At 45.0% G+C, this 20,717-nt stretch overlaps 1 protein-coding gene and 1 pseudogene across 5 annotated transcripts in view; both read left to right on the forward strand.

Annotated features, from left to right (window-relative positions):
- The first annotated feature begins 748 nt into the window (after window positions 1-748).
- Window positions 749-20,717, forward strand: part of NOSTRIN (nitric oxide synthase trafficking) — a 56,658-nt gene continuing 36,689 nt past the window's right edge. For 2 of the 5 annotated variants that reach the window (XM_072751868.1, XM_072751866.1), the window contains exons 1-2: window positions 786-900; window positions 10,623-10,708. In XM_072751868.1, the coding sequence (XP_072607969.1) occupies window positions 874-900; window positions 10,623-10,708 (113 nt within the window). In that variant the 5' untranslated portion in view covers window positions 786-873. Of the gene's footprint in view, window positions 901-10,622; window positions 10,709-20,717 lie in introns of all 5 variants that reach the window. The other 3 variants (XM_072751865.1, XM_025994105.2, XM_072751867.1) reach the window with 3 other exon arrangements.
- LOC140598182 (large ribosomal subunit protein uL4 pseudogene) lies at window positions 18,863-20,481 on the forward strand (annotated as a pseudogene).

The raw sequence follows: 20,717 nt of genomic DNA on the forward strand, positions 1-20,717 counted from the left end.
TAAATGACCAGTTGCTGATTGTTGATTTCTAGCTCTGTTTACCCTTTTGAGTAATAATTTAAAAAAAAAGGTAAAGGTGAACATAGGAAAATCCTTCCTAACTTCATAGTTTAGCCTCTTGGGCTGGGAGTGAGGGTTGAGTTGAGTTAGGCCCTGTGAAGTGGTCAGTGTGTACCTGGCTCTCTGATAGACTCTTCTAGACATTTTCCCACTCCAGTCATAGTTCTGTGGGTGTGGCCCTAATTGTTTAGTACCTGACCCTGAGGTGATTTGGGGCGGGGGAATATTGACTCTGTGTGAGGGTTAGATAAAGTTGGTGGTTGGGGGTCTGAGCTCAGGATTGGTTAGTTTGCATATCAAAGTCACGCTCACAGGCCAGTTGTTTGCTATCTCCAGGAATTGGCTAACTGTAGGGAGGGCGGTCCCTGCCCAGGTCTGAAAGGCCCGCACATGCCAAAGCGTCGTGAAATACAGAAAATTAAAAAATGTGGTAAATACAGCAGGCCAGGAAAGCATGCTTCCTCCATATCTACCCCGAACACTCGAATTATTGGGACACTTGATGGCTTCTGGGCCTTCTCGAGAGGTCACACAGTGTAGGACTCAAATATTCTGTGCTCTAAGTATTTACAGAAGTCACTCTCAGCATCTCAGTCCAGCTCTCTTGACCCAGAGCAGTTCTTTGCTTTTTCAGGAAACAAACGGGATGAAAGTCCAGGGCTGGGACTTCCTCCTCGGGGTGTTTGACAAGGACTGACGTTCTCTAGGCCCTTTGCATACGGGAAACCCAGGACACACCCAACCTTGATTGTAGTTTCTTGAGTGCTGAATGCTGGAACGTAAGTAAAAGGACAGAAGGACAAACGTTCCAATATGAGGGACCCACTGGCAGATTGCTCGGTGAGTAGCTCAGTGTGGTTTTGCGCCTGTGGGTGAGAGGGTGGCCTCAGAGGGGAGGTTTATATATTAATGGGTTTTAACTTAAGAAATTTGAGACATTCGGCAAACATGTTTAGACATTGGCTGTGATACAAAAGTCTTGTGGCTTTTCTTCGGTTTGATTTAAAACAACCCTTTCTAGCAAATGACAGGGCTGGTTAATTGTCATCTTTTATTCTCGTGTTGTTGGAAAAACTTCCAGTGGGTATAGCATCATACTTGCTTGCAGATGGTGGCTGTTTGGAAAACATTCTTAAGATATACACCAATGGTGCCAACATCGTGTGTAGAGTGGCGACACAAATACTCAGAACCTGCAGCCAATTTGGGGCTCTGAGAATGAAATGAGGGTGGAAGCTTTTGGCTTATTTCCCCATGTCATTTAGAGTCAAGAATTGCAAAGCCTGGGCAGCCCGGGTGCCTCAGCGGTTTAGCGCCTGCCTTAGGCCCAGGGTGTGATCCTGGAGTCCCGGGATCGAGTCCCACATCGGGCTCCCTGCATGGAGCCTGCTTCTCCCTCTGCCTGTGTCTCCGCCTCTCTCTATTCTCATGAATAAATAAATAAAATCTTAAAAAAAAAAAAAAAAAAAGAAGAAGAATTGCAAAGCCTGTAAGTGGAAGGACGGGTCCCCCACTCTGCCTGGCATATAGTGGTTCTCAGACAAGTTTACTAACATGTTTGTTTAGTCCTGGGGGTGTTACCCAAAACAGAAGATTGGTCAAAAATCCAAAGATAGTGTGTGAGGTTAATAGCAATATAGAGATGAAATTTAGGAAAGAAGGAGCAATTAAGGCATGTGGGGGTGTATCTACTGTAGACATCAAATAGTCGAGAATCGTCAGTGTGTTAGCCCAGGAAAGGGTGGCAAAAAACTAAAATCGGTGACATCGGAAGCAAGGATTTGCGTTCATCCCTCAAGTGTTTTATAAAAAAAAAAAACAAAAAACACCCAACAATAACAAACTGTGGAGAAACATAAATGAGGGCTGCAATAAAGCCATAAAGAAGAAGAGCGACAGAGAATTATTAGTTTCATTTTTGTGTATATAATGTACAAAGCACAGGTTTAGAGAAGGTGGAGCTGTAAGTGCCACCCCACAAAATGGAGTTCATGAATCACATGAGCTAAATGAGATGAAGGCAGAATGGCTACTATTATTAATAATGACGATATAATAGCAGGTTCTGTCTACTTTTTTGAAATACAAAAGTAAATATGTGTCTGATGCAAAAACAAATTCCAAAATATAGCTGTATATAGATTTTAAGGCTGAAAATTCTCCCCTTTAATTTCCTCCATCCCAATCTTCTCTCCACTGGTAAGAACAGATAATTTTTTTTAAGTCTCTATTGTTCGTGTATTTGCTGTTTATTTTTCTCTCTTTGCATTTGCCGCCTTACCAAGTGTTAACCCCTCTGCTCTCTTCCCACTGATACTTTGATGACATATTTTTGCATAAGGATGGTTGAGTGAGACAGGGGTGGGGTAAGTGGAGGCAACAACTGGGCTCCAACCGGCACCAAAGAAGAAAGTCAAGACCATGTGAAGAGTGAGATAGAAGAGAGAGAAACTGGGATCCGGTTAACAATAAAAGAACGAGTCACCTAATGTCCTTTTCAAAGGCTGCCTTCAGACCAGGGTCAGCAGATATGATTCCATCTGAGCAGCCCCCAAGATAACCCATCACCACATCATGGGTCAGCCTTGTGGTCCCTCTTTTTTTTTTTTTTTTTTTAAGATTTTATTTATTTAATCATGAGAGACACACAGAGAGAGGCAGAGACCCAGGCAGAGGGAGAAGCAGGCTCCATGCGGGGAGCCCAACATGGGACTTGATCCCGGGACCCCAGGATCATGCCCTGGGCCGAAGGCAGACGCCCAACCGCTGAGCCACCAGGTGCCCCTCATGCTGCCTCCCTAAGGTTCTGAGGGGTTCTTTCCCCTCAGCTGAGCATCTCCCCAAGGACTGCTCCTTGCCCACAGCTTGAAGGTTCTCTCTCTGGGCCCAGAGCCATCAAAGGTAGTGTGGGGGTCCAGAGGAGGCGGATATCCCTTCAGCCAGGGTTTCTAAATCCTCTAAACTCCTGGAATCTTTGTTTATTTGGGATTGTTTCATTTTCAAGGGTTCACGTTGATTTCCTGGGGCAGTTCTAGCTTGTGCTGGGGAATAATGTAGGAAGATGAAGCTGCAGTTTGGCAACAGAATAAAACCAAGGAATTGGCTGCCCACGAATGCTTCCTGAACCCTGGGGGGTTTCGGGGGGAAACCGCAAAGAACCCCAAGCTTTAACCACCGGCAAGATGTCCCATTCCCTCCCCGGGGCTGCACGAACAGCATTCGTGAAGCCGAGCTTAGCTGCAGTGTTTAAGCTGGTCGGCCCCACGGATCCATGTATGGAAATCCGTGGTTACCTGAAATTCAATGGGAAAAACACGGCCTCTTTGTTTCCACTAACTTCTAACTGAAAGTTAAAATTTACTTCAGAGGCACCTGGGAGGCTCAGTCTGTTAAGCATCTGCCTCAGGCTCAGGTCGGGATCCCAGGGTCCTGGGATGGGCCTTAAGTCCATGCTCAGTCCCTCCACTTGTGCCCCCACCTCCCCTGCAATCAGAAAAAAGTAAAAAAGAAATTTAGAATGTACTTCAATTCTGAATATCTATTTATTTATTTATTTATTTATTTATTTATTTATATAATATAAATTGGTTTTTAATGGGTTTTAACTTAAATGGCTTTAGCTTAAATGGGTTTTAATTTAATTCACAACCTTAGGCTCAGGTTGTGACCCCGGGGTCCTGGGATCGAGTCCTGCATCAAGCTCCCTGCAGGAAGCCTGCATCTCTCTCTGCCTCTGTCTCTGTGTCTCTCATGAATAAATAAATAAAATCTTAAAAAAAAAAAAAAACCGACACTATGAGGATATCACTGTCCAAAAACTCTCCATACTGCCATCTAGAATAGAAATGAACTTTTCTGGAACAACTGAATTTAACTTTAATTATTCAAATTGTAGAAAATCAGAAAGAACAGCTAATCCAGGGTTGATACAGTGCATTTTATATTGTTTAGAAGTTATCTAATTATTCCACATGCCCGTTACTTTGATTGATACATTTTTGGTGATGACAACATTTATACAACAGATTTTGCTTACAAATGTTGGGCAGAAATATTTTTTTAAAGACTGAATGGGAAATGCCTGTGTGTACCAGTTTTCTTTGTGAAGAGTTTTTTTTAGGGGCTCAGAAATGTCCCAAATATTCCACCACTAGCCTGAGCTCCCTTTATCAGGGAAAAAATACATTAACTTTTTTTTTTTTTTTTAATTTACTTATGATAGTCACAGAGAGAGAAAGAGAGGCAGAGACACAGGCAGAGGGAGAAGCAGGCTCCATGCACCGGGAGCCCGACGTCGGATTCGATCCCGGGTCTCCAGGATTGCGCCCTGGGCCAAAGGCAGGCGCCAAACCGCTGCACCACCCAGGGATCCCCAAATACATTAACTTTTTTCCTAGTAATTAATGAGACCCAGGAGAGACGGTGTGTTAATAAAAATGCATATGGAGATGTAAGATCAATAGTAGGTTCTTTTCCTGGAATGAATATGTGTAAAGGATGGGTAATTTGAAAATTCAATGGGTGGGGAAAAAACACCAAAAATTCACCTTCTATCGGATTTTGACTAGAGAAAACACTTCTTGTGCTGGTTGATGACATTAGGAAGCCATTTGTATTGATTATAACACTTAAAGGTAACTATTACTCTGAGTATACTTAGTGCAATTATACTGATTAGCTATTTATAGCTAATTTATAGCTATACATTATTATACTTTATTAATAAATGTATAGCTATATATTTAATATTATAATATTTAATTATTAATAAATGTATAGCTATATGTTTATTAATAATTAAATATATTTATTTCTGATGGCTTCTCTCATTGATTGGCTAACCTAATATTTCTAATCACGGTTCTGTCCTTAATTAATGAAGTTACTTTCAGCTCTTTGGCTGCTTAAGTATAAAATAAAGGGATTAGACTTTATTGGCTTTCAAGCTGTGATCCATGGAATCCCTTCAGTGGCCTTTCTGGTAAATGAGAATGTGTTGGGAAGGAGAGGTAGGATAGCAAAGGGGAAGCCAAAGCCAAGGTCAAGAGATTCATCACCTCAAAGTAGATATGTTCCAAAATTTTCTGATCACCACGCGCACGTTCACACACACAGACACACAAGACTGCGCTGGTTCTGCTTTGATATTTATGCAAGTCTGCTTTCCACAGATTTTGTCTTTAAGTCTGAGTAGATGGGACATGATGAAGGGTACAGAATCACTCTTTGTAAAGAAAGGATTATGCGGGCAGCCCAGCGGGTGGCTCAGCGGTTTAGTGCCGCCTTTGGCCCAGGGCGTGATCCTGGAGACCTGGGATAGAGTCCCATGTCGGGCTCCCTGCATGGAGCCTGCTTCTCCCTCTGCCTGAGTCTCTGCTTCTCCCTCTCTCTCTGTGTCTCTCATGAATAAATAAATAAAATCTTTAAAGAAAAAAAGAAAGGGTTATGCTGCACTAATGGGAGTATTCTTGGCAACTCTTTTATTTACCAATGTCACCTTTATCTCAGGGTAGATCAGGGTTTGTCGAGGAGTGTCTGGTACACTGCACATGGGGTCAAAGATAAAGATTTTCTCCATTGCTGTAATAAGAACATCCTGCTGTCATCCGATTACTAAGTTAACAACAACATAATGTATTGAGGAGTCCTGGACTAGTGTGTGCTCGGGCACCCTGGTGGATGGGTTATGGGTGTACTTGAGACATGAATCTTGGCAAGATATGGCTGGGGGGCAGAGATCACAGGCCAGGTCCTCTGCGTTGAACAACTTTGTCCATTTACCACATACTGAACCAGTACAAATATCATTATTTTTAATTATTATTTTATTTTTAAAAATATTTATTTATTTAAATATTTATTATAATAAATACATAAATATATAATAAAATAATATTTTTAAAGTATGTATTTATTTATTTATTTAAAGGAGAGAGAGGGCAGCCCGGGTGGCTCAGCAGTTTAGCGTCACCTTCGGCCCAGGGCATGATCCTGGGGTCCTGAGGTCTAGTCCCCTGTCGGGCTCACAGCATGGAGCCTGCTTCTCCCTCTGCTTATGTCTCTGCCTCTCTCTCTTTCTGTGTCTCTCATGAATAAATAAAGAAGATCTTTTAAAAAAATTTTAAACTAAAAAGAGAGTGTGTGTGTGCAGGGGCAGGAGCAGAGGGAGAAGAAGAAAGTCTTAAGCAGACTCCATGCTGAGCATGGAGCCCAATGAGGGGCTTGACCTCAGGACCCTGAAATTACAACCTGAGCCAAAACCAAGAGTCTGATGCTTAACTGACTGAGCCACCCAGGTGCCCCCAAATATGATTTTCTAGGTGTGCCATGATGTGAAAACGTTAGGAAGTACCAGTCTGTTAAGTAACAGGAAATCGTCTTCCAGGGCCAGGGTCGATTGAAGCATAAGCTGTGCCTTGTTTGAGCAGCCTCTTGCTTTAAAAAGTTGAGTTTGAATGACAGGGGAAAGACAGGGACTCTCCATTTTCTCATAGAAGTCAGGGACTCTCCATTTTCTCCCAAGGTCTCCAACTTCCCCCAAAACAACTGAGTTTTGGATCAATAGCTTAAAAACTTTCAGGGCTGCCTGGCCTCCTAGTGCAAGTTCCCCGGATATAGTATTTTAAAAACATGTCTTGGAGAGTTTTGATGGCTTGATAAATTTGAGAAATGCAGCAGCCCCTGCAGCCGAGCACATAGAAAAATTCTCGACTGATTCTGCTCATTTCCACCTTCATTCACTAGGGGCAAGATTTCCCCTCCAAGACCCCATTCTCACACATGGGGTCTGAGAAACCCTATTCTTTCCCAGGACTTCTGGATGCAGACTCTGCAGGTGATGGTGCTGGTGTGGGCCCATCCCCTAGGACAGCTCAGCTCAGAGTTTCTTCCCTGAGCTCCTGGCTCTCTTGATGGGAGGTTCTTCTCACTCCTCTCTGAAACCTCCAGAATCCTCTCTAATCTATGTCTCTGCTTTGTCTTCCCCCAGCCCCAGCCTCATAGTGTTTCAGAGCAGGAGAGCTCACTCTGCAAGCATGCTTTTGAATCTTTCTCTGTGGGACATGGTCCCCTGGTGTTTTTGTTGGGTCTTTGTTTCTGCTTTGATGTGGACATTACATAGGAGAGCAAAGCAGAGAGGACATTACATTAAAAAAAAAAAAAACCTCACAATTTAATACTGTGAGATATTTCTGAATAAATCAAATAGGAAAGCTATAGGACTTATGAAGAACATCATAAAATTTTATTGAACATAAAATAAGATTTGAACACATGAAAAGACTTACTATGTCCTTGGATGGAAGTCTAAATACCATAAAAAAGTCAATTTCCTCAAACTGATATATTTGTAATGCAATTCCAATTAGGATCCCAACGGGGATTTTTAAAAAATGTAATTAGATAAATCTTCATGGGGAAGAATAAGTGCCCAAGTATAGCCAAAGAAATTATGAAAAGGAAAAAACAGTCGTTAAAAGAGAAAGCAGAAGCAAAGTGTTAAATATCTCTATAACTCAGGTAGTGAGTTCATAATGGGTATCATTATTATTATCTGCATCATTATTGTTTTATGAAACATAAAAATGTTTCATAATTTAAAATAAAAAGTTAAAAGACTGTGTATGAGTTAGAGCTATGTTCAGCTGCACATTTTAAAATCCAAAAATAAGAGTGGCTTTTAAAAACCTCTCTTACTGTATTTCTCTCACACATAAGTTAAGTCTAAGAGTAGAGAGCTGAGGGGCTTGTGTGGTGGTCCCCAGGGCCATCAGGGACCCAGGCTCTTTTTCTCTTTCTGCTCTACCGTCTTAGCACATGACGTCTACCCTCAAGATCGCCTTATGGCATCAGCATCAGCCATTGTTTCTTTCTTTCTTGTTCTTGTTCTTGTTCTTCTTCTTCTTCTTGTTCTTGTTCTTCTTCTTTTAAATTTAAATTCAGTTTAATTAGCACACACCATTATTAGTTTCAGAAGTAGAGTTCAGTGGTTCATCAGCTGCATATAACACCCAGTGCTCATTACTTCAAACGTCCTCCTTAATGCCATCACCCGGTCACCCCATCCCCCTACCCACTGCCCCTCCAGCAACCCTCAGTTTGTTTCTTATACTTAAGAGTCTCTTATGGTTTGCCTCCCTTTCTGAAAGCTTTTGCCTTATTTTATTTTTTCCTTCCTGTTCCCCATGTTCATCTGCTTTGCTTCTTAAATCCCATATATGAGTGAGATCATAGGATAATTGTCTTTCTCTGACAGACTTACTTTGTTTAGCATAATACCCCCTAGCTCCATCCACACCATTGCAAATGGTAAGAGCTCATTCTTTCTGATGGCTGAGTAGTAGTCCGTGGCATAGATACACCACATCTTCTTCATCCGTCCATCCGTCGATGGACATCTGGGCTCTTTCCATGTTTAGGCTGCTGTGGACACTGTTGCCATACACACTGGGGCAGCCATCGTTTCTAAGTTCAGGTGTCAGGAAAGAGGAGGAAGGAGACTTCACTGAAATCCCACACAAAACTCTCACTCATGTTTCTTTGGGAAGCATTTAGTTCCATGGCTACACCTAAGGGAGAGACACTGAGAAATCACTTTATTCCAGGGGCATGTGCCCAGCTACACATTTACCTGTATTTTTCTCATGATACCTCTGTGTGACTTGTGGGACGTTATTTGGTGGTGTGGGAAGACAACAAAAGCTTCAGGAGGAACTCCATCCAGGGAGAATGTGTGGGCAACAGAGGAGCAAACAAAAAAAGCTAAACCATTTTAAGGTGCTCGCTTAAACTTTCCCATTGTGCCTGAAAGGGGAGGAAGGAGGCCTTGTAACATCCTTTCATTCATCTGCCGAGTTATCTGTGTGGCTTGGTTGTCAAATAGTGATTTCACTCTCATAACTCAGGAGAATCCTTTCCTCATGACAGCCTCACTCTAGGTATGTTTTGCTCGCTCTGCAGAGAGCTTTACACTTCGCAAATTGTTTGCTACAATTGTTTGTAGAAACTCATGTTTCAGATGCCAATCCCTGTTTCAGCTTTTTGGGACAACCCTTACTGTGTGGCCTCGTGGGCCCAGAGCTGTTGGAACAGCGTCTCCCCACCTGGCCGCCCCCACCCCACCCCACACCCCCCTCACTCTCGGGTGCTGACAGGAGCCTGCAGTCACACGACGTTGCAGACCTCGCTTCAGGAGTTAACCATGTCTTTATAAAGAGCTTTGCTCCCTGACCACAGTTGAGCCCAAGGCAGTTTCGTAGAAGCTGTTGACTGCTCCTGTGTGTCTACCAGAACCTGCCCCGGCCTTCTGTGCTAAGTTCAGAGGAGAGTAAAACCACCGCAAAAAGATGAAAGAATTTGGTCTCTAGAGGACTGTGTTTCTAATATCCCAGGTATCGGTTCTTTCCAGCCCTGAAGGGAGGGACCAGGTCAGGTCATTTCGTGACGTCCTTTCCTCCTCCATGGCCCCATGTCCTCTGTTTGCTACTCTGCTAGCACCACACCCCGGGTCCTGCTGTGACAGCTGAAAGGTCACCTCGGCCCTGAGGATTCTCCTGTGTGACCCTGCAGGCTGCATAGTCGTGCTCACTGAGTGTGAGCTCTCAGCGCCGTGCCCAGCTGAGTGCCCCTGGAGTGCTGGAACACGCTGGCTCATCACTCCAGCAGAGAGCTATGGCATGCACTTGTTTCATAGGAACTTTCATCCTCTTCTGCAAAATTGCATTTTCAAAAATGCAATGAGATATCATATGTCCCAGGTGGAAACTCTGAGGGAGTGCGCTGGGGACTGTCCCACCACCTGACTTGGCTGCTCTGTGTCAGGAAAGCTGTGAATTCATTCACATTTACTCTCTCCATTTGAACACTTAAAACTTATTGTCATCAATGCTACCTTTACGAGTAGAACTTTGAGAGTGACCTTGTGGAGTGCTACATCAAGTGACAAAATCTTCTCCTTGGAATTCTTGTGTCTGTAGACTAAATTCATAGAGAAATGAATTTCTAGAGGCTTAGTCATACACATATAAAAGTTTGCTGCAACAAAAATGTTCAACTCATAGCTATAACATTCTCATTACTAGAGTTAGATGAGATATAGGAGGACCGGGACACAGTTTACTAAAAGCTATTCACTTACATCTTCGTATCTCAGCCCCAAAATACATTCACTTGAGTGAGTTTGGGGTCTGACACTGAGGAATATTATTGTGAAGCTGGGGGGGGGAGGCAGAAAATTATTACTCTGCGTACGTGTTTCAGAATGTACTTTTAACCATTCTGGGAACAATGGAAGTGACAGGAAATCAGACTTCAAAATCACCCCACTGCTGAGTCGTTGGGGAGAAACAGACAGACTAGCTTTATTTTTGAGAAGTTCTCCAGGATATTTCATATCCAGGCAGAAGAGACTTAATCTTTATTTTAGGAGCTCCTCCAAAAGGTATGCATCCCCGTAGCTGCAGGATCATTCACAGTGACAGGCATCATCACAGAGCAGTCTGAATTCATAGGAGTTCTATCTTTGGAGGTGCTCATAACCCTTGTGTACATCTTTTCTCTTTCAGTATAATAAGGTGTACAAGAACCTAAAGGAGTTTTCTCAAAATGGAGAGAATTTCTGCAAGCAGGTCACATCCATTCTTCAGCAAAGGTACAAAGTGTTCGCAATAAACAGTTCTTCCTCTTTAGTTGCAGCTAGCGATGTGACTGGAGGAGTGATTACAAGCTGTCCTACCTTCCAGAACTCGGTGTTATATTCTGGTACTTGAGAGACTGATTTGAAGGGTGATTCTCCTCTATTGCACATTTATCATTTGGGTACCACAAAAATCAGGAAACAACAGGAAGTAATTCTGCTTGGGAGGGCTCAGTCAAGTCTCTTCTGAGTTCTCAGACTGAGTTTATCACCCACTCCTGGGGCGCTCCGCGGTGCCTAATGTGCACGCCACTATTGTGCTTCCCACAGCGATGGCAGGTATGAGTTGACGTTTCTGTCACCCCTGCAAGGGCAGGGGCTACGTCTTGTTCTTCTTTGTGTCCTGAGTGTTTAGAGTCTGGGCTTTTGACTCTCCATAAATGTCTGATGAATGAAAAGTGACCATTTGCAATATCACCTTGTCTCAATACTGGGTGTGTTCATGCCTCAAGGTGGTGACTAGGCTACAATGAGCGCCCTTAACTCAGTCAAGAAAGTTACAGAAGTCCCTGCTTAGGGCCACCTGGGTGGCTCAGTCAGCTGGGCATCTGCCTTCGGCTTACGTTATGATTTTGGGGACCTGGGATCGAGCCCCGCATCTGGCTCCCTGCTCAGTAGGGAGCCTATTTTTCCCTCTCCCTGCCTCGCTCTGTCTGCTTGTGCGCTTTCTCTCTGTGTCAAATCAATAAATAAAATCTTGCCATCAGGCAAGTAAAGGGTGTTCTTGGAATACATGGAGTAGAGCATTTCCATCGAAGGTTATGACATCGAAAATTGTGAGGACAAATCCAGTGGCCAGCGTAATAAAAGATATAGTGAGGGAGCATACGGGGCTTCTTTGAAACTAAGGGTATCGGTCTTATAAACTACATTCAGTGAGTACTTGTAGGTTAAATGAATAAATAAATGAAAGATAGTTAAGGGTTTATATTCTTATTATCACCCCTACATTACTAGAGCAAGGTCTTTCCTGTCCTTGGATAGCAACAGCTCCAGACACGGTGCTTACGAATCCGCTGGAATGTGGCTCTGCATGGCAGGTCCGCATTAGCACTTGGCTACAAGAGACAGCCTCACAATCAAGCTTTAAGTCCAGGTAATGCTGCATCTCCGAGCTCAGCTGCTCTAATTGGTGGCCATGGAAAAGCGCAGTTGTTACCGAAACATCATTTTGCCTGGTAATTCTGCAATTCGTGGTCATGCTTAGCCTCTTTTATCCATTTAGGGGCTTCAGTTTCCCTTTGTTTGTAGTAGCCAGAAACACACAGCAGCTCCTAGGATGCCTGATGTCAGTCATCGGGTTCACTTTAACACAATCACAGATCGGATTTAAGGGACAAAGGCACATGCCCAGGAACGGTTTATGAAGGTTTGGTCCCCTGCACCCTCACCGCTAGGCTTTAAAGAGGCTTTCATGGGAAAATCAATTGTTCCTCTGTAAAGAAGCTTAAGATCGGTTTTTCAAATGGCAAATACCACTGTGCTGGACATTAAAAAGTAAATAAATAAAAAGAAAAGAATAAAACAAGGAAGGAAGTGTAGTTGGTTGTTGTTCCCTCCAGGGTTCATTGTGGATGCTGTCCACAATGATGAAGAAATGATTGGAATGAAACCTTGATAAATCCTAACCCACCACTGACCTGGGTGATCTTAACTTCTGCAGCAGCTTCAGCTCTTTTTTCCCTATTGAAGACCTGCACATGCGTATTATTAGGCCAAATGTCTTATCTGTACTCCAAGCCGTATATCAACACTCTGTTGGATATTTCCATCTGGGTGTCCCATGGAATGGCAAAGTCAACTATCCAAAACAGAGCTTAGCAGCTTTTCTCCAAAGCTTTTCACCATGATGTCTGGGACCTCTGCCCACCCAATCAGCCCAATACCTGGGAGCCACCCATGACTCCTTTTTCTATCACACCTCAAGATCAAGCTTCTCTCTTTTAAACACCTTTTATATCTATAGCTTTCTTCTCATTTCATGACCTCTGTCATTGTTTTGGAAAAAAAAAAAATCTCTTAACCTGTTCTTCTGTCTAGGAGTACTGTCTTGAAGTTGCATAGATTGTATATGCACAAAGGCACCTGGTTGAAGGGCTGCATGAAGGCAGAAATCTAACCCACTCTGCACCCTGGAGCCTTGCACCCTGGCTCCGAGCTGTGTCTTTTCAGGGGATCTCCTTTTTCTAATCCAAACAAAGTTATTTGGACGAGGGAGCTGGCGAGGGCCCTGTCCCTGTGTCTCTAATGCATCTTCCACTCTGTGGCCATGACCCTCTTTCAGACTCTTCAATGACTTCCAGACCTTCAGTATAAAATTCAGCCCTCATGATATTTTATAAAAGGACCTTTGAGATCCAGGCCCTGGCTTCTTATCCAGCTTGTCTCTCTCCATCTATCCATGAGCCCCACCCCTCTGCATCTATTCAACCACTGGCAGTCACTGCCACCCCCTGCCCCCCACCATGGGTCCTTTCCACTTCTCCCATCAACTCCCACCCACCATCATGGGTCCCTGAATTTGTGCATGCTGTATCCTCTGTCTGGTAGACACTTCTTCACCTTGGTTACCAGTCCCCATTCAATGCATCTTCACGATTTGGTTATCCCACTCATGTGAGCCTCCCATCTCAAAATGGCACCCATCAGAGATGCATAGAACTAGTGCTCATCTCTGCTCTAGATCCTACCTCCCTATACTGTTATAATCTGTTCACTTGCCTGTCTCCTCCACTGGAGGCTGAACTCTTTGAGAGTCTCTGTATCCCACATGACCAGCACAGAGCCTGGCACAGAGCAGACATTCCATGGATGTTCACTGAGTGAATGAGTGTGTTAATGTAGGAATGACTTCAGGCGCTCATCACTTTTAAGAAGTTCAAGTTAGGCTATCTCTGAGGAGCGATAAGTGTCAAAGAAATTTACTTCCATGGTAAATAGAATATTACTTTGAACAAAAGCTAGAAAAGAAGGACAAAAACACTGAAGACACCATTTCTCCAGCACAATCTTCAGATTAGGCACTGTGTTACATGTGCCTTATACTTGGTCTCTTTTATTTTTTTATTTTTATTTTTTTTTAATTATTTATTTATGATAGTCATACAGAGAGAGAGAGAGAGAGAGAGGCAGAGACATAGGCAGGGGAAGAAGCAGGCTCCATGCAGGGAGCCCGACGTGGGATTTGATCCCGGGTCTCCAGGATCGCGCCCTGGGCCAAAGGCAGGCGCCAAACCGCTGCGCCACCCAGGGATCCCTCTTTTATTTCTTTAATTCTCACAACCCAGTGCAGTGTGAATGTGCTGTCATCCACTCATAATATACAAATGGGGATGTGGGAAAGACGATCCATTTTGATTTCTGCCCAGGCTTGGTGTAGGGCATCTGCCAAGTGGGCAGGCAGTGTGGGGCACACCACTGCCGGTGTTCCAACATGTGCAAGGGTCCTGGTCCAGCTCCCTTCTTAAGGTCCTCCATGGGAAGGGACAGCAGTGGCTGCTAAGCCCAATAGCTTCTAAACCTAGTAACACAGGATTCAGTGGGAGCCCTCAGGGGCCACTTCAGGGAGTGAGGAGAAGTTAGATGGGCAGGGCTCAGCTCCCCTGTCCTGCCACTGCCATGATATCAGAAGAGCATTTCTATGACGTGTTAAGATTCTGTATAAAATTTTGTTTTCGGGCTCAAAAGTTTGGAATAGGGCCCTTCTTGTCCATTTTTCCTGCCAAGATAGCACTTGCACCTGGCTCCACTGACCTCACTTGGTTCAGGAATTACCAGGCATGGAGAATCTGAAGTTCCAGGGAGAGCTATGCACTCCCTGGGTGGGAAATGGGTGGCAACTGAGCGGCACTTTCACCCTGGACACCCAAGGAGGGGTCGTCCAGGTCTGCTTCTCTCATTTCAGCTTCTCAGAACGTTCTTAGCAGCCAGAATTAAGGCAGTCTGAGGAAGTGGGCAAAGCAGGCTAGCCTGAGCTTGAAATAACAGGGCCTCCGTGTAATAGTGTCCTTTAAGTGGCTAATAACTTTTAAATATAGCCTATTTGTATGATGGGCTTGGGTCTGTCTTTCAAAAGGCCGACAGCTAAGCCTGGGGTGGAAAATCTCAGCATACCAGCCCCCCACGCTGGAAGGTGCTGCTGGTGGAAAGTAGGCAACCAGAAATGGGGATGATTCACGAACAAAGATTGCAGATTACTAAAATTCCTTCTTAATTCCTAATGAAGGGATGGCTCTGTCACCTGCTGCTTCCAAGCTCAAGAAAGCTTTCGTTCAATTTTAATTAGTTCCTCATAGACACAGGGGCCAGCCACAGCCTTTCTTTCTTCCTTTCTTTTTGTATCACTTCTTATCATCTTAATTGTACTAGAGCAGGATCTGCTAAAATTGGTGACAGGGTCACTTATATTCTCACAGTTTAATTTGTGCTCTATCTAAAATCCTATTTTCCCCCCCTCTCCTTTCTTTCAAACGTGTTATCTATTTTAAAATCTAAGACAAATGTTGGTCTTTGACTTATTGGTTGGTCCTTATTATCACTAATGAAAATTTATTGACCTGGCTCCACATGCTGAGAGGGAATCAGAATATAAATGGATTAAAAATCAGTGCATGCCATTTCCCTGGTTCGGGATCTTTAGGGCTCCCTGGACTATTCTGAGCCTGAGTTACCCATCGAAATGCGTATATACACACATCATCAATTTTACATGTGCCAAGACAATTGCTTGGAGAAGAAATCTCAACTCCTGTCCTCTCTGGTAGCCAAAGGGCTAGAACATCAAGCGCAGCGGTGTTCTTACAAGCCTGTTTCTGATGATCTTAATGAGAGAATGAGATTCTCTGTCTCAGTTCTGAGGCTCACCCAGCCTCTCTCAGCTCCCCTTGCACGCGGGCATCATGATACAGCAGCTCCCTTCACAGGACCCAGAAGACACCAACGTAGGTAGGGGGGCACCTTGCCACCTTGGCCTTGGGGAAACCTCGGGGTCAGTTCCTTTCTGTCTAGCAGGCATTCTGGAAGGAGACACACACACACACACACACACACACACACTATTAGACATAAGCTCAGAGGAGCCACATGCCAGTGTTTGTTTCGATTTACAAATGTTCCCACTGGTAAAAGCAAAAGCTCTGTGCTGGCCAGTTGGATAGCGGCTTCCTGGAGCAGGTGTCTCTGGGGAGGGATTGAGCCTTAACCTCTGCTAAGATGCAGGCCTTTCCCGCAGGCCGCAGGCACCCTCCCCGCACCCACGCCCATCCTCCTGACCCCCCCACACCCATCCTCCTGACCCGTTGCCTTTCACTTCCTTCCCCTTGGCAGGGGCCTCCGCTCAGGATTCTGACCGGGTCATTAGGGTGGAAAATGCAAGAGCAGGTGCTGGTAGCCTTGCTAGGTCGGTTCGGAAGCTAGGTCTACACAACCCGCCGGGGATGGTCACGGTCCCGGTCACGCTGCGGGTGGAGAGGCGGGGACGGTGTGGTGCCCCGTCCCTCTGGGCCTGGCCTCGGGGAGCTGCAGGGGTGACAGCTGATAGCCCGGCTCCCCGCTTCCAGCCGCCTCCAGGCCTGAAAACAGGCTCAGCTGGGCTCGGGGTGCAGGGAGGTCCCCCGCGGTGACCCCGGCACCGCCGCCGGGGTCTCGGCCTCCGTCTGCATCTGCAGCACCCCCCCCACCTGCAGAGGCAGGGACCCGGAGCCCCCACACCGTCCCCTGGGCGGCCCTAGGCAGGTGCGCGGGCTGAGCTCTTGTGTCGCTCAACAGGTCGGGGACAGGGGCCAGCCCGGTGGGGGTTGTCACGGCCTAAGGAGGACAGGGACCTGAAGCCCTTGGGTCGGTGCCTGGCGCGCTGCAGTGCCCGGGGAAACCTTGGCTGTCGCTGCTTCGGCGCAGACGGAACGCAGGCCAAGTGTCAGCCACGTGTCACAAAGGATGGCAACACATTTTTCCAGAGACAAAAAAAAAAAAAAACACCTGAAATTTTTAAGCACCGCCCCACACTGAAAAACTACAAACCCTGCCCGGTGCTGTGCATGGCAGTCGCACCTCTAGCTGCTGTGCCCCGAGCTCCCGCCAAGCCCCGGGGGGCCTGGGGCCTGGAGCAGAGGCCGGGCTCAACGCGCAGGGGCCACGGCTGCAAAGCCAGCAGGACCCTCTTCCTTTCTTGACAGCTTCTCCCCACCCCCCAGGTGACTCTGATTAAGTTAACAATTTTAAGGAAAGCAACACTTCCTTCTGGCAATTGTCCTCTTTTTGTCTGCTTGGCCCCTGGGACTCCTTGTCCAGCCTGCGAGAACATTCTGAGAGTGAAACCAAATTCCGAGGAAAAGGCTGTGCCCCACGGCGTTACCTATCCTGTTAGAAGCCATGCTGAATTGTCCTGGAGCTGGTGGATGAGCAAACTGGATTCTTTCCCCCATACCTCCCATCTCTGTATATTTGGGGTGTTCAGAGTGTTTAGAGATACTTTGGTATGTGATAATCAGAAAAATTACTATTTATTAGGAACTTGTTTGGTGCCTAGCACGGAGCTGAGCAGTAGGAATGCGTCATCATATTGATGCTTTCTGTGCTGCTTCCAAGTAAGAATGGAAAGCTGGAAAAGAAAGTCCTGGAAAGCCCTCTGGTTAGCGATGGACTAGGACAGGGTTTGTGTCTAGCTACTGTAAAGGCTAGAAAGCCCTGAGCGATGCATCAGGGCAGGAATATATCTAAATGGTTTAAAGTTTTCAAAGGTGGGAAAAACAAATATAGCAGAGACCAGGTAAGAATTCTAGCCAAGATCTGATGGGAAGTCCGTTCATTGATTTATTCATTCAAGACATACACACCGAGTGCCTGTTATGTGCCGGCACTGTTCTAGGTCTAGAGATATAGCAGTGAGCATAACAAATCCTAGCCCTCGTGGAGCTTACATTTCAGAGGTGTTCATGGAATTGTTCATAGAAATACACTGAAAGCATGTGATGTAAGAGAGCGGTAAATTCTAGGAGTTAAATAAAGCCATAGGGGAGAGTGACAGCGTAGCCTCTGAGCTAGTGCTGTTTGCACAAGACCTGTTAGGGTTTATATGAAGATGCCATGTGGTTATGTAGCAGAAAAACTACCCAGCCACAGCAAGTGCAAAGGCCCTGAGGCAGGATGGCCTTTGGCCACTAAGGAGGAGCAAGGGGATGAGGGGAAATCAGAGAGGGAGCCAGGAGTCAGGTTATGCAGGTCAGTCCAGCAATTGATCTAGTCGTTCAGCCCCTCCTAGGCTTCGATCACAATTTTAATCATCATAAAACCTCTTGAGGTAGGTGTGATTACTCCCTTTCAGCAGTGTCTAAAGCCACTCCAGAGGTGGAGGTCTGGGCTTCTAGAGCATCTAGATTCCATCAAGGTGATGGTCTTTCCCAGCTTGCTGCTGACCAGCATTCTCTCTCTCCATCAACTGGAACATACTCCTAGAGCACAGAAAAAAATATTTTTAAATGGAATGAGATATTTATTGGCTTCATTATTTTAAAGTATTTGCCATACCCACTCCATTCTTGGGCAAGTTCTGATTCCAAATGTCATTTTCTGCACCTAGGCCTTAACATGCACTCTACAGTGGCCTTCTTTCTTTCAAAAAGTGGTAAAAAACTAAAAAAAGGAGAACACAGCTGTACTAATAGGGACAGCTGAATAGAAGTTTAGCAATAGATCAATAGCTCATGTTCCCTGGATTCCATTTTATGAAACAGAGCTATCTTTCTCTGTTCAATCCATAACACTGAATCTAATTTCACTGCACTAAAAAAAATGCAGGTATTAAGTTAGTTACTAGGGAGCTCTGGGATTGTTTTTCAAATGAAATGAAGTCATAAATAATTCTAAAGATATGTTATAATAAAAAAAGAATTCAAAGACTAAAATCTATGCAACAAAAACAACAACAACAAAAAAAACCCTGCTCTGGCCCCAATTCAGAAGGAAAACAATACAAATTGAACTTAATTTCCTACATTTGTGTTATCTTTAGTGAAAGTGAGAAGATGAATAAGAGTATGTCTTTATGTTATCTATAGATGGGCCTATAAGTAGGACACGGTAAAATCAGCTTAAGATAACAGTGATTCAATCTATTCAAAAGAACCAAGGAGTTTGCTTTTGGAGGCATGCCCAGATTCCCTACTGGGTCTTGTCCTGCATACAAAGTAACAGAAATTCATTTTCTAAATTTGGTTTTGTCCACTGCTGCACTTTTCCATTAAAATGCTACTTCTTGCTTTTCGAAGAGCCGCCAGGTTGAGAGGAGCTCGGCCCTCTCTTCTCCCTGCCACGATGTGTGCTCGTCCTTTGGCATTGGTGCATTCTGAAAAGGGGGAGTCATCTGGCAAAAATGCCACATTGCCTACTGTGTTCAAGGCCCCCATTCCGCCAGAGACTGTGAACTTTGTTCACACCAACTTGTGCCAAAACAACAGACAGCGCCCCAACTGTTAGTGAATTAGCAGGGCATCAAACAAGTGTTGAGTGTCCGAGTACTGGCAGAGCTATGGCTTGAATGCCCACATCCTGAGGCACTGGGATTCACTATTGCAGCCAGGGTACTTTTGGAAATATGTGTCATGGGGTCCTCATGTTTGCACCATCCAAAATCTGGCACCATTGGCACCACTGAGTGAACAAATCCAGAAGCGATATGTCATCTGCTGTGCCCTGGGTGCCTCAGCCTTACCAGAGCTGCTCCTGTCTAAAGGAGGATGTAATGAGGAAGTTCCTAAACTCCCTTTGATGGCTAAAAATTAAGTTGAAGGCTACAATGAGACCAAGGAGGCTATTTTGCTTCTTCAGAAACTTAAGGTCTGGAATGATATCAAAAAAGTATGTGTGTTAACACATGAGACCTGGAAATGGCAAAATGGGAAACCATCATCATATCCAATGTGGGCGACCCTGCATTATCTATAATGAGGACAATGGTGTCACCAAGGCCTTCAGAAACATCCCTGGAATTACTCTACTTAATGTCAGCAAACTGAACCTTCTGAAACTTCCTCATGGTGGGTATATGGGATGTTTCCAGATTTGGACTGAAAGTACTTTCTGCAAGTTAGATGATCTGTATGGCACTTGGTGTAAGGCCTCCTGTCTCAAGAGTGACTATACCCTTCCCATGCACAAGATGCTTGATACACACCTTAGCCAAATCTTGAAAAGCCCAGAGATCCAAAGAGCCCTCCGAGCACCCCGCAAGAAGATTCATCTTGGAGTCCTGAAAAACAATCCACTGAAGAACCTGAGAATCCCGTTGATGGGAAACCCATATGCCAGGACCATGTGCCTGAACACTGTTCTCTGCCAGGTCAGGCGCCACACACTCTGGGTGCGTATGGCGGCAACATCACTAGAAGCCAAATCAGATGAGAAGGGGCTTCCCAGCAAGCAGCCTGTGGTAGGAAAGAAAGGAAAGACGCCTGTTGGTGTTAAGGAGCAGAAGTCTTTGGTGGGAAAAAGGCTGCCACGACCAAGAAACCAGCAGCTGAGAGGCCTGCAGAAAAGAAACCCACCCCGAAGACAAGAAGCCCGCTGCATAAATCTACATTTGTTTCTTCTGTAAATGTGGAGTCATTTCAGACAGCTAATTTTGAATAAAGACTTGATCAAGGGCAGTGAGAAACAAAAGAAAGAAAAAAACCCTACTCCTTCATCATAATTTATCACTTTATTGCCAGCTATTATCATCCAAAACTAACCCGATGGTGCTGATGTCCCAGAACAAGTAGGAAAGCCTTCCATTGCTTACTCCGGGAATTGGTTAGCTAGGGCTGCCATCACAGGTACCGCAGACTGGCCATGTCAGATAACAGCAGTGTATTGTCTCATGGTTCTGGAGACTGGACCATGTCTGAGATCAGGCGTTGGCCAGGTTGGTTGCTTCTGAGGGCTGTGAGGAGGAACCTGGTCCCTGCCGCTCTCTCGCCTCTGGTGGTTT

This window comes from Vulpes vulpes, chromosome 3, assembly GCF_048418805.1.
Source record: "Vulpes vulpes isolate BD-2025 chromosome 3, VulVul3, whole genome shotgun sequence".
NCBI classification, from domain to species: Eukaryota; Metazoa; Chordata; class Mammalia; order Carnivora; family Canidae; genus Vulpes; species Vulpes vulpes.